Source organism: Mustelus asterias, chromosome 7 (assembly GCF_964213995.1).
Source record: "Mustelus asterias chromosome 7, sMusAst1.hap1.1, whole genome shotgun sequence".
NCBI lineage: Eukaryota > Metazoa > Chordata > Chondrichthyes > Carcharhiniformes > Triakidae > Mustelus > Mustelus asterias.
In genome coordinates, this window is record NC_135807.1 from 48,940,590 (window position 1) to 48,953,562 (window position 12,973).

The following is a 12,973-nucleotide window of genomic DNA, read 5'->3' on the forward strand; positions in this document are numbered from 1 at the left end:
AGGGCCTTGGGGAGAGTTACAGAGCAAAGAGATCCAGGGGTACAGGTTCATAGCTCCTTGAAAGTGGAGTCACAAGTGGACAGAGTGGTGAAGAAGGCATTCAGCATGCTTGGTTTCATTGGTCAGAACACTGAATACAGGAGATGGAATGTCTTGTTGAAGTTGTACAAGACATTGCTACCACCACACTTGGAATACTGTGTAAAGTTCTGGTCACCCTATTATAGAAAGGATATTATTAAACTAGAAAGAGTGCAGAAAAGATTTACTAGGATGCTACTGGGACTTGATGGTTTGAGTTATAAGGAGAGCCTGGATAGACTGGGACTTCTTTCTCTGGAGCGTAGAGGGTTAAGGGGTGATCTTATAGAGGCCTATAAAATAATGAGGGGCATAGATCAGCCAAATAGTCAATATCTTTTCCCAAAGGTAGGGGAGTCTAAAACTAGAGGGCATAGGTTTAAGGTGAGAGGGAAGAGATACAAAAGAGTCCAGAGGGGCAATTTTTTCACACAGGATGGTGAGTGTCTGGAACAAACTGCCAGAGGTGGTAGTAGAGGCGGGTACAATTTTGTCTTTTAAAAAGCATTTAGACAGTTACATGGATAAGATGGGTATAGAGGGATATGGGCCAAATGCAGGCAATTGGGACTAGCTTAGGGGTTTAAAAAAAAGAGCGGCATGGACAAGTTGGGCCGAAGGGCCTGTTTCCATGCTGTAAACCTCTATGACTCTATGATTTGTAACAATGGGAATAAATCAACAATGCTGATAACCTGGAAGTAGTCTTTCACCTTCAGTAACTCACTTTAGAAGTCACACCACCACACCCACAAGCTTGCACAAATGCAAAAAGAGAAAAAAAAGCAACATATGCCCAGAGAGAAATGAGTTCCAGCATTTGTATGAAGAGAACCAGTAAAGATCTGATTTTCTCACCTCTTGAATCCCACATCTGAAACTTCAACCAGGTATCTGTCCCTGCCATAGCATTAAAACAGCCTTAATCAAAGTCACAAATTACATCTCTGTGAAACGCATGATCCCTCACTTCCTTGACTTAACCAGTCAACTCCATTATTCTCCTCCAACACCTGTTCCTTGTTGCCCAGCTCAATGAGATTTATGCTTGCGTGGTTCCACTGTTATCTACCTAACTATTGCCACAGCATTTCCCACAATAGTTTCTCGCCCTATTCTACATTATTACCTCTCGAGGATCTGTCTTTCGTCCCTTCTCTGCATTATGCTGGAGTGACATCATTTGATAACAAGTGCATGCTGACAACACAAATTTCTACCTCCAGTTAGAAGCCGGTTAGCCTAATATCAGTGATGGGGAATAATACATTAGCAGGTGTTGAGGGTTGACTAATGGACAGAAGCAGAGAATAGCTATTTTCAGGATGGCAAGGTATACCTCAGAGTGCCACAAGGATTGATACTAACATAAAAAATTAAGTCCATTTATCTTATTAAAATCCACTGCTGTGCATCCTTAAAGACTTATCAACAATTATCCCCATGATTCTTCTTTGATTCATTACTTTTAAGAATTGTATGCAATATATTGACCTAGAGTTTCCCAACCCTAAATATATTTCAGCACATTTTTCCACACGGGGGCTATTTGCGACACATGGGCCCATTTACTAATTTATCTAAATTAGTCTACAATCTATAAATTTGTACTGAATATGAACTCCTGTGCACAACATGAAGCATTTCAAATTTATATTCAAATCTAACCCATTAGTTGAAATAATGAACTTGCAATGGTCCTAGCATAGACCCTTGTGCATTAGAGAGAGTTACGTGGAATTTACATAGAAGGTATCAAACATATTGGATAACTATCCATAATTATGTCTGTCAACAAAGTTATCCTTCACATAATTTAGACCACTTCCTCCTACATCTAGATCTAGTTTTGTCTTGGTTTCATGGTGCTTAGTTTTTGGGATTTAAAACTAGATTTTTAGGTAAACATATAACATTTAACTTAACAAAATGCTCATTTAAATGTATTCAGACTAAACTGTTGCATGTCATGCTGTGTACAAGAAGTTGGATGGGGGTTTAGATGTAAACACTGAATCCACATTGGAGTAGTGACATAAAGCAAATATTTCATGAATTAAACAGAGATATAATAAAATATATGCTTCAAGTCACAGCTGTTCAGGATGTATCAGAGATGATAGGTGTCGGCCATGTCATGGTGGTTGCACTCTTGACTCCAAGTCAGAATTTTATGAGTTAATCTCCTACTCCAGGGCACAATCAGGATTAGAATACAGTGCAATACTGACTGAAGGATTACTAAGATTTTAAATCAGAGTCTCATTTGTCATCTCAGGTGGATATAAAAGATCTAGTGGCATTAACTTAAAGAGGAGCTCTACACAGTTGCAGCCAACATTGATCCCTCAAACCAATTAAATAAATAATTAAACTCAACTATCATAGAATGGTTACAGCACAGGAGGCTTTTCAGCCCATTAAACTCAACTTTCATAGAATGGTTACAGTACAGGAGGCTTTTAAGCCCATTGTGTTCATGCTAGTTCTCTACAAGGGCAAGTCAGCTAGTCCCACTCTGCAGGTCTTTCCCCCTTAGCCCAGCAAATCTTTTCTCTTCAAAGTTTTATCCGATTTCCTTTTGAAAGCCACAACTGAATCGGTTTCCAGCATTCTCGGGTACTGCATTCCAGGTCCAAATCACTCAACCTCAATCCCCACAGCAGATTTTTTTTTATCACATTGCTGTTGGTGCAATCTTGCCATGTGCAAAATGGCTGCTGTTTTCTCTACAATAAAACAGCGATGACACTTCAAAAGTACTTAATTGACTTTGAAGTGCTTTGGAAGACATTACAGTTAATGCATATTTCTCTTAACATTTATCAAATTACCTACAAACGCTTACCAGTACTGCTGGCATCTTGAGTGGTAGAGCTTTTTGGCGCTGTTGTACTTTTAGGCCTGGCAGCTAAATGGCAGGGAGAATGATTACTCTCTCCATTTACAACAGGAGAACTGGCAGCAGACTGCCGTGAAGAACTTGTTGATGGACTATCAGCACAGTTGGAGGTTTCGGTGTTAGATCTTTTAAAAAAAAAGAGATATTTCAAGTTAACACATCAGAAGCTACCACATATATCGATGCTGTTGGATAAAATTTCTGGTCAAATTATAATTCAGACATCATTCCACTATAATAAACAGTAATACCTTTCCTGCACAATCTTTTTACTCCCTTTCTAAAGTTGTTTCTGTGTTGCAGTTGCATTATATAAGCTCTCCATGTGTGACTATAGCATAGTCCATTCCAGTCCTCATCCAATATTCACATGATATGGAGATACCGGCGTTGGACTGGGGTGAGCACAGTAAGAAGTCTCACAACACCAGGTTAAAGTCCAACAGGTTTATTTGGTAGCACGAGCTTTCGGAGCACTGCTCCTTCATCAGGTGAATGGAGAGTTGGGTTCACAAATAGGGCGTATATAGACAGACTCAACTGCAAAATAATGGTTGGAATGTGAGTCTTAACAGGTAATCAAGTCTTTACAGGCACAGAGAATGTGAGTGGAGAGAGGGTTAAGCACAGGTTAAAGAGGTGTGAATTGTCCCAAGCCAGGACAATTAGTAAGATTTTGCAAGCCCAGGCAAGTCATGGGGGTTACAGGGAGTGTGACATGAACCCAGGATCCCGGTTGAGGCCGTCCTCATGTGTGCGGAACTTGGCTATCAGTTTCTGCTTAGCGATTCTGCATTGTCATGTGTCTTGAACGCCGCCTTGGTAAGATGATGGCACCCTTTGTCATCCAGTTCTCCCCCGGAGCGGAGAAGCTACATCTTCTTCGGAGCCTTCAACATGACATCGATGAAGACGAACATCTCGCCAAGGCCATCCTCACACCCCAACTACTTGCCTTCAAATAACCACGCAACCTCAAGCAGATCTTTATTTGCAGCAAACTACCCCGCCTTCAGGCGAACAGTGACATGACACCACACAACCCTGCCACAGCAATCTCTGCAAGATATGCTGGATCATCGACACAGATGCAATCATCTCAAGTGAGAACAATATCCACCAGGTACACGGTACATGCTCACGCGACTCGGCCAACGTTGTCGACCTGATACGCTGCAGGAAAGGATGTCCCAAGGCATGGTGCATTGGTGAGACCATGCAGATGCTATGACAACGGATGAATGGACACCGCTCGACAATCACCAGGCAGAACTGCTCCCTTCCTGCCGGGGAACACTTCAACAGTTGAGGGCATTCAGCCTCCGAGCTTCAGGTAAGCGTTCTCCAAGGCGGCCTTCAAGACACACGACAATGCAGAATCACCGAGCAGAAACTGATAGCCAAGTTCCGCAGGAGGACGACCTCAACCAGGATCCTGGGTTCATGTCACACAACCTGTAACCTCCATGACTTGCCTTGGCTTGCAAAATCTTACTAACTGTCCTGGCTTGAGACAATTCACACCTCTTTAACCTGTGCTTAACCCTCTCTCCACTCGCATTGTCTGTACCTGTATAGACTTGATTACCTGTTAACACTTGCATTCCAACCATTATCTTGCAATTGAATCAGTGTCTATATATGCCCTGTTTGTGAACCCAATCCTCCACTCGCCTGATGAAGGAGCAGCGCTCCGAAAGCTCATGCCACCAAATAAACCTGTTGGACTTTAACCTGGTGTTGTGAGACTTCTCACAATATTCACATGTACACACTACCAACAGGGTGACTCAATACTGACCAACATTGAGAAGTACAGCTATTTTGTACTTTCCTAACCACTCAGCTGATGAAGGAGCAGTGCTCCGAAAGCTCGTGAGAGCTAACTTGAGAGCCAACAGGTTTCCAGTAACTGAATGTCATATTCCAATTTTATTAAATATAATTTTAAGATTTGACCAGGTGTTTGGGGTATTGAATTATACAACTCTTCACATTATTTTGTGAAAATCATAGATGTGTCTTCTTCATTATAAGATGATGACTATTAAGATGAAATTCACATTGGCTACAGGTCCCAAAGCTGCACTTAGGAACCTCAGCCCCACAATTTGACCATCTCACAGAAATTTCCTCCGTGCCTTTTCATTTCACATAGAGGGGTTGCCCATGCAGGATGCTGTCGCACACCCTTCACTACCCCACCTTCGTCAATCATCTGGACACACCGTGGCACTCTGTCCTGCAGTCCGTAACCCCCAGTTGAGGTCTATGTGGGAGCCCTCCCCTTTACCATCAGGGATTTGGTGTGGAGTGGGTGGCACGCAGCAGTCCAGTGCACCAAAGGTTAAGATGGTTCATGGGCTTCCAGAGAGCCTGTATTTCTGCAGCCTCAAGGAGTCTGTGTTCCATATTTATATATTTATGTGAGCTTGCAACCCCTTTTCAACTATTTGAAGGGGCTGCTCCTCAAACTTTGGCGGACTTCAGCCCCATACTCCCTGATCTTTGGGCACCCGATGTGTAGAGGGGTGCAGGGCGGAGAACCTCCTTGTTAGCTTGCCCTTGGGCCTCCTTGAGGTGGCCATCAATAGATCCAGGCAGTGGGTAATTGAGGGGGTCATCTGGACCCCTCTTCTACAGTTACATTCACCTCTGAATGTCCCTGGAGAGGGAGCATGTGACGTCCACTGGTATACTTGAGGTATTCCACGGCCATTGGGCACCACAGTGTCTGGGGACCATCAGCCCCTAAAGCACATTTTAATTTGCTTTGCTAAGCTTCCTTTAGAAGTTTTATCTTTGTTACAATGCCCCTTTAAGGGGCTATCAATTAGCTAATTAGTCTATTTTTTCATTTTTATTGGTACTTATAAGAACATAAATAGGAGAAAACTGGGACACTGGGTATGTGTGAGGAGAGCGGAGATACTGGATAAAGTTAACAAACTCTGTCAAAAAAGAAAAGCTCCGTATTTTGGTTTCAACTTGATCAACTGGCTTGGACCCTATTAACACTGAATTCCTGTGTGCAATGCAACTGTTGCATCTAACTCAGCAATATATATGTTTATTGTTTAATTAGATTTTTGTTCTTTGAAAAGAAAATATTCAATAAAAATATTTGCCTCCAAAAGTATATGACTGCTCTTAAAAAGGCCAAGTATATAAAATTCAATTTTAATTGGCCGGTATACGTGAGAATTCACCCTGCTTATCAGTGCAGAATTACTGTTCATTTCTCTTTGAATTATTCCTCCAAAAAACTTGAGAAATTCTGCAACCAACAGACTGTTACCAGTTAAGCATTTGGAACAACCTGGAATCAAGTTCTTCACAGCAATAATATTTTACACAAGAATTGTTTCCACTTCTGACTGCAGCCATGATTACACGTGATAATTCATAAATAGACCAACCATAAAAACGCTGCCAATGATGCAATTTTGCAATAGCTGCCAGATTATGAACAGTTTAACGTGAAACAGAGATAATCTATGTCTAGTCCCAGAAACTGAAAAAAAATCATTGTACATCCCACAGATCACCATCACCAATTCTGAACTGTTGTACTAAAAATGTTAGGAAAACTGAAATGCTTCAACCTTTTTCTTTCATTAGTAGAAGGGATTTTTAAAAACATATAATTTTCAAATTTTTTTTATTAAAAAAAGTCAGATTTTTCCCAGTATATTTTAGTGATCTAGACCGCAATGCAACATAACCATTCCATCATCACCACAGCTGTAACATACAACAGCTAACAATATGTGGCATTTCAAATTTAAATGGCACATTTAATTATGCAACTGGTTACAGCAAATTCTTTTGTTATTCTATCCATGTACAAATTGAAACAAAACTTTTTTCCCCGCACGATGCTATTAACAACGTTTTTCAATCTGAGGTACACTTGGGGACCCTCAAGATTACGATTTTTTTCTTGTTGACTTAATAGCATATATTTTCCATTGCTGCATAAAAACCATAATGATCAGGCTGCTTAATTTCCCATGAGTCGTCTTTTGAAAGGTAGGGTAGTAAATCAGTATTTGCAGAGAAGTATTTTCAAGGGTTTGTCACACAGAAAAAATTGAAAACCGCTGACTTTGAAATAAAAAAAACATATAACAAATGCCCCTCTTGCTGCCAGCATTGGAAATATATTGGAATTTAAGTACTAGCCTTTTATGAAGCTATATCTCTGTGAACTCTCCTTTTTGTATGCTAATTCTCAGCCTTGTTCCCATGAAGCTCATTCAATATCTGCCTTACTCACTCTCTCGGTACTCGGTTAAGGAAGAGTTAGTTTCAAGCTACTAGAAGTAAGCTTTACCCAAATTCTTAAAAAATGAAATCAGTATGTTAATTTCAATAAGCAACTCACCTTTACCCTATGGAAATAAATGATGAAAGGGAGCAAAAAAAGCTTTTTGCCAGGGAATAACTAAACAAAGTCAGAAATAGTCAAAGAAACAAAGATGGACAAACATGGATTTATTGGAAGGTGTCAAAAAGCAAAACTGGAGCAAATAAAATAAATACACTTCAAAGGTTTTTTTTTAAAAAACAAATGTGGAATGATATTCAGTGAGGATGATACTGATCGAATGCAACAGGACTCTGATTTGCTAGCAGATTGAGCAGACATGTGGCAAATAGAATTTAACATGAGGAAGTGCGAGGTGATACATTTTGGCTGAAGGGATAGGGAGAGGCAATACAGACATAATAGTATAGTTCTAAAGTATGCGCAGAGAGATTAGGTTGGGGGGGGTGGCAGGGTGGGCGGGTGCGAATGTGCATAGATTTTTGAGAAGTGCAAGACATATTGAGAATGGTTAGCAAAGCATACAGATAATCTTGGTTTCATAAATTGAAGTACTGTATTAAAGTAGAGTAATTATACAAGGTTCTGGTTAAGCAACAACTAGAGTATAGCATTCAGATCTCGTCGCCAGAGTTTAGGACGGATAGGAGTACCTTAAAAAAAAAAGAGATTTACTAGAATGGTTGCAGGGATAGGGGATTTTATCTACAAGGCTAGGCGGAAAAAGCTGAGGTTGTTCTCCTTAGAGCAAAGGAAATTATGGGGAAATTTGATAGAGTTGTACAAGATAATTGAGGTTGGGTCGGGTAGCCCAGGAAATACAAATTCTCATCAGTTGATGATACAAGGACTGGGGGACATAGATATGTGGGGGAGTGGGTGGGGTAGCGTGGTGTGAGGAAGAACTTTCTACACACAGAACTCATTGCTTGCAAGCATGGTGAAAGCCAGTCTCCCATCATTGCTCAATTGATATAACATATATATCTGCAACCTTAAATCCACTAGCTACAAGTCTGACATGGCTTTCAACTACCTTGTTGTCAAGTGCCTTATCTGCCTGAAAACATTTCAAACTGCAACACCACTTTCTGACTAAATCTGCACTTTATTCCAAAACCATCATAGAAGATAGGCAGAGGTCCAATATCCTCACCAGCACAAACTAGCTAGTCAGTTTTCCCTCCATGCACAAAGACACACATACACAGCTATCTTCATCCCAAGTTCTAAAAGGGAAGAATTCATAGACGCTTTGCAAAGTCATTTGCAGTCTCCACTGACTGTTCAACAACTTCAGCATCCAACTCTCAATCCTATTCTCTAACCAAGTTCTCACCTACCCTATTTATGATCATCTTTACCTCAAAAAACATGTAATTCATGAAACCTGCTGCTCTGATCCTCTCATGATATTTCCGACTACAAAATTTCCTTAGCTTCAAGTTTGCAGACATTATCAATCTGCCTCTGTATTAGGGTACCACACACACATTCCTTAGGAAACCCAACATTAACCCAATCTCTGCAAATACCATCTGATCTTTAATGTTTCCTTTGTCCTTCAAGACCTGGAATGTGTCTTTGTCTTGCAACTAAAATCCCACCAATGTATTTTTTTCTTATTCTTACATCCTCCAATCTGGTTTCTACTACTCCCACATTACTAAGAATGTATTAATCAAAGGCACCAACAACACTTTTTGCTATTACAGCCAAGGTTTTCCTACCTCCACTCATCTTCCTCAATTCCTTCAAAACAGTTGGTCATTCCATTGCAGCTCAGAAATTGCCACATGTGATTTAGACAGTGAGTTATATGGGCCTAGTACATAGTGAAATATAGAGCATGTTGCTAGCTAGAATAGATACAGGCTTTGAAAGAGTCACTCATCTTCTGCAGGCTGCTCTCCCGCAGATAGTGGCTGTGCCAAGTTGCAGCCTCATGGGAGTAGCAGTGGCTCTCTGGGCACAACACGAGTTGGCCTCTCTCAAAATGTCAGTGCCGTTTCTTCCTTCGCCATCTGCTCTGCAATACGCACCATTGTGCCAGCAATTCTGCTTGCTCAACTACCCTAGCAACAGCTGAGAGCTAACAGTCTGAAACCAATACAGTAATGTAAAGTTAGTCAAAAAGCTTTTCACAATCTTCATGCAGTTTTCTTACTTTGGTAATTTCCAATGCTATGATTTAGCACACAGAATTCTAGCTTCCTCCATCACATTCCACAGTACTGAACTGTGAATCCGGATGTAAAATGCTTTTAACAGACCACACTTATTGTCACAGCTCCTAGATAGTCACATTACTGCCACATTGAGTTCAGGTGATTTAGCAGTGCAAAAAAGCAGGCTGTTGAATATAAATTACTTCATTTAAAAGTAATATACATAGCTCTCACTAAAATAAATATAATCGCATTATTCCTGTGTGGCACAAAGCTTAACTGGCATTAACTGAAAATTAGCACAATCTGACTTAAAATTACACTAGGATAGTAACTGCATGGCAGTGCTCTGACTTTTGACTATCTGTAAGGCTCTCACTTGCCTGTCTATAGCAAGCATCTCTGATGTTTCACAAAACTCAGGAGTGTAGATACACAAAGGTATAGACATTGCCACAGCAATCCAGTGCCCAATTCCAGATTCTGCATACCCTGGACTTTTGTACCCTTGACTGGCCAATTCAGAAATTACAAGGTCTGCAGGTTCAGACTCAAAGTAGGTTTCTTTCAGCATAGCGAACATAAACAAGCTTCAATTCGTCCAAACTCCACAGCTTGCTTTTGAACCTTCTACTGGTTGATCATTCTCGCCCACATAAATGTCCAAGGGATCCCTTGCCCTAGTACACTAACATTCTTTAAAAATCCTTCCTTAGCCTAGTCTAGCAACCTACTTCGACATTTAGGAGCTCTCTCTCCCCAAATCACATTGCTTGGTCACTAAAAAGAACAGCCGTGGAAAATGATGCACACCAGGCCAGAGTCAGGGAAGTTTGCAGAAGCTGTGTCACGGAAAGGCAAGTGAAGAATAAACTGAAGAAGTTGAGTCTTAAAGTAACTGCACTTAGACTTCAGTGAGTGCCCTGCAGAAAGGTGGCTAAGAACTAGATACTCCCTACTAATATAGAGAGACAGAAGTCCTCCAAGATTCATTTCCAAAATTCTGGGGATCAGACAGAACTGTTGTCCTCATCAAATAGAATAAAACGGAAGAAATTATGTACACATTACAAGGTAGCTTCTTTTTTGCTCAAAAAAAACCTTAGTTGTGCTAAATGCAAGTGAGTTTCAAACAAACTGCAGGCTATTACCAAATGCACCCAATGAAGGCAATTTTGTTTTTCGGTAATAGTATAAAATGAGTGATACCAATTCAGCTGTCTGTATCCATATCGCATGACTTCTATTGATTTCAATGGAAACAAAAGTTGGAAGAGATGTATAACACGCAACTGAATCGATAACACCTGTTTCACACCATCACCCAAAGTCAAAATTACTCCTTATGATTTATATGTCCAGGGAACATGCAACTTCCCAAATGTCTAATTATAAAAATATAATGGAGGTAAGTAAATTTGAATGTTGGGGTTGAGGTGGAACTCGGACAAAGCAACTATAAGTTAGGAATTGCAAACCACAACTTTAGGTTTCCATACAGCTCAAACCACAATGCTGACTGGCAGCCATATCCACTATTATAAAAGACTATCAATAGAGAGTGGCCAATAGAATGCTCCATCAAGCAACAGTCTTAAAACTTATTTCATGTAGTTCATGCAGATCTAAAAATCAAATAGAAAATCAACGTCATGAAATCACACCTCTGATCTACCATGGTTAGTAGTTTCCACTGCACAGCATGCATACTGAGAAAACAAGAACATTCCATCACTTGCCTATATAAGAAGCAACTTCACCTTGCATTTTTTCCATTCATAGTTCCCTGACCATATTTTGTCTATCCGTTTACTAAACAACTCTTGTAACAATTTAGTGTGACTTTAATCTGTAGTGTTATTGCAAAATTTTAGTTCATTTTGTCTATTTTCTCAAAGAAGTAGATAAACTCTTACCGGCACACCTGCTTACAACCTAAATAAGTGCATAAATCATTTAAAAAATCTATTTCTAGTTTTGCATCATCAGAGTTGCATTAATTTTGAAGGTATTTCTTAAAGGTTTTTAAAGTTAACAGCTATAAACATTTGAGAAAAGTTATGCTGTTTTCAACATTGAGCATGATATACTAATTACTTGGTGCAAGTGGGCAAGGTACTTTCTGTACATGTTCACAGTAACATCAATCATTTCTTGTTTTCTGTTCAGTTACATTAAATGGCTCATGCATTTTATTCAGATTTCTCAGCAAATGTTTTTGCAGCAATTTATTTTCAGCTCCCGAAATCACATTTAAAATTGCCATGTCTCAGTCAGGAATTTGTGTGGCTACAATTCATGAAAGTTTTTACATACCTTGTCCTAGCCCTTGTAGAGGATTCACCTCCATTTACGTGGATGGCATCTCCATTCTGCTGAACTTCTGTGCAAAATAATTTTAGTTAAATAGTTTTACTTTAAACAAATTCTCAAAAACTATTTGAAATAAAGATAGATTTGTTATACCAGTCATCAGACTAGTAACAGTTACTCACTGGTTACTGATGCAGTGCCATTAGGTACAGATTCCTGATCCACCGTCATACCATCGAGGAAAACAGTCAGGTCACCAGTTTGTACTACCCCGTTCTTATTTTCCAACGTGAGCTTCAATACTTCTTTAACATTCTCCACTATTCCAAAACAAAGTGGAGATATCAAAACAAAATGTTAGTTGTTTATAAATGCACAGCAGCAGTAATTTATCTGTGTAATCAGAATTATAAAGCATTTTATTTCTTGTTGTCGAAAACTAAGATGTTACAAAGGACATTCAAAAGATAAGTGAAATGTCAGCTTTTAGTTAGAAATAATCATAATTAAGACAATGTCAAAGTTATTACTAATAGCAATAACTTGTACTTATATAGTTCTATTAACATAGAAAAACACTTCAAAGTACTTCAAAAGAAAAACAATAAATAAAAAGGCCATTGAGCCAAAGGAGGATCCATTAGGAGGGGTGATCAATAGTTATCAAAGGTGGGTTTTATATAAAGTCTGAAAAGAGGGAAAGAGGTGGAGAGGCAGAGATTTTTGAAAAGGAATTCCTGAATTTGAGCAGCTCAAACATTGCTATCAATGAAGGGCCAACAGAGGTGAATGTAAAAAATGCCACAGTCAGAGGGACAGAGTTGAAGGAGGACGAACTGTAGCTGATGCTGAACTGCTCTGTACTAGGACCTCTGCTATTGGGCTCTGTACTAGGACCTCTGCTATTTGTGATATATATAAATGATTTAGAAGAAGGTGTAACTGGTGTAATCAGCAAGTTTGCGGATGACACGAAGATGGCTGGAATTGCGGATAACGAAGAGCATTGTCGGGCAATACAGCAGGATATAGATAGGCTGGAAAATTGGGCGGAGAGGTGGCAGATGGAATTTAATCCGGATAAATGCGAAGTGATGCATTTTGGAAGAAATAATGTAGGGAGGAGTTATACAATAAATGGCAGAGTCATCAGGAGTATAGAAACACAGAGGGACCTAG

General features: G+C 39.7%; 1 protein-coding gene across 5 annotated transcripts in view; it reads right to left on the reverse strand.

The window, feature by feature from the left end:
* The window catches only part of wwp1 (WW domain containing E3 ubiquitin protein ligase 1), a 182,099-nt gene that overhangs the window by 58,202 nt on the left and 110,924 nt on the right, over positions 1-12,973 (reverse strand). For 4 of the 5 annotated variants that reach the window (XM_078216024.1, XM_078216021.1, XM_078216025.1 and 1 more), the window contains 3 exons: positions 11,977-12,114; positions 11,798-11,864; positions 2,930-3,108 (listed from right to left, as the gene is read on the reverse strand). In XM_078216024.1, coding sequence (XP_078072150.1) covers positions 2,930-3,108; positions 11,798-11,864; positions 11,977-12,025 — 295 coding nt within the window. In that variant the 5' untranslated portion in view covers positions 12,026-12,114. The remainder of the gene's footprint in view (positions 1-2,929; positions 3,109-11,797; positions 11,865-11,976; positions 12,115-12,973) is intronic. The other variant, XM_078216023.1, reaches the window with a different exon arrangement.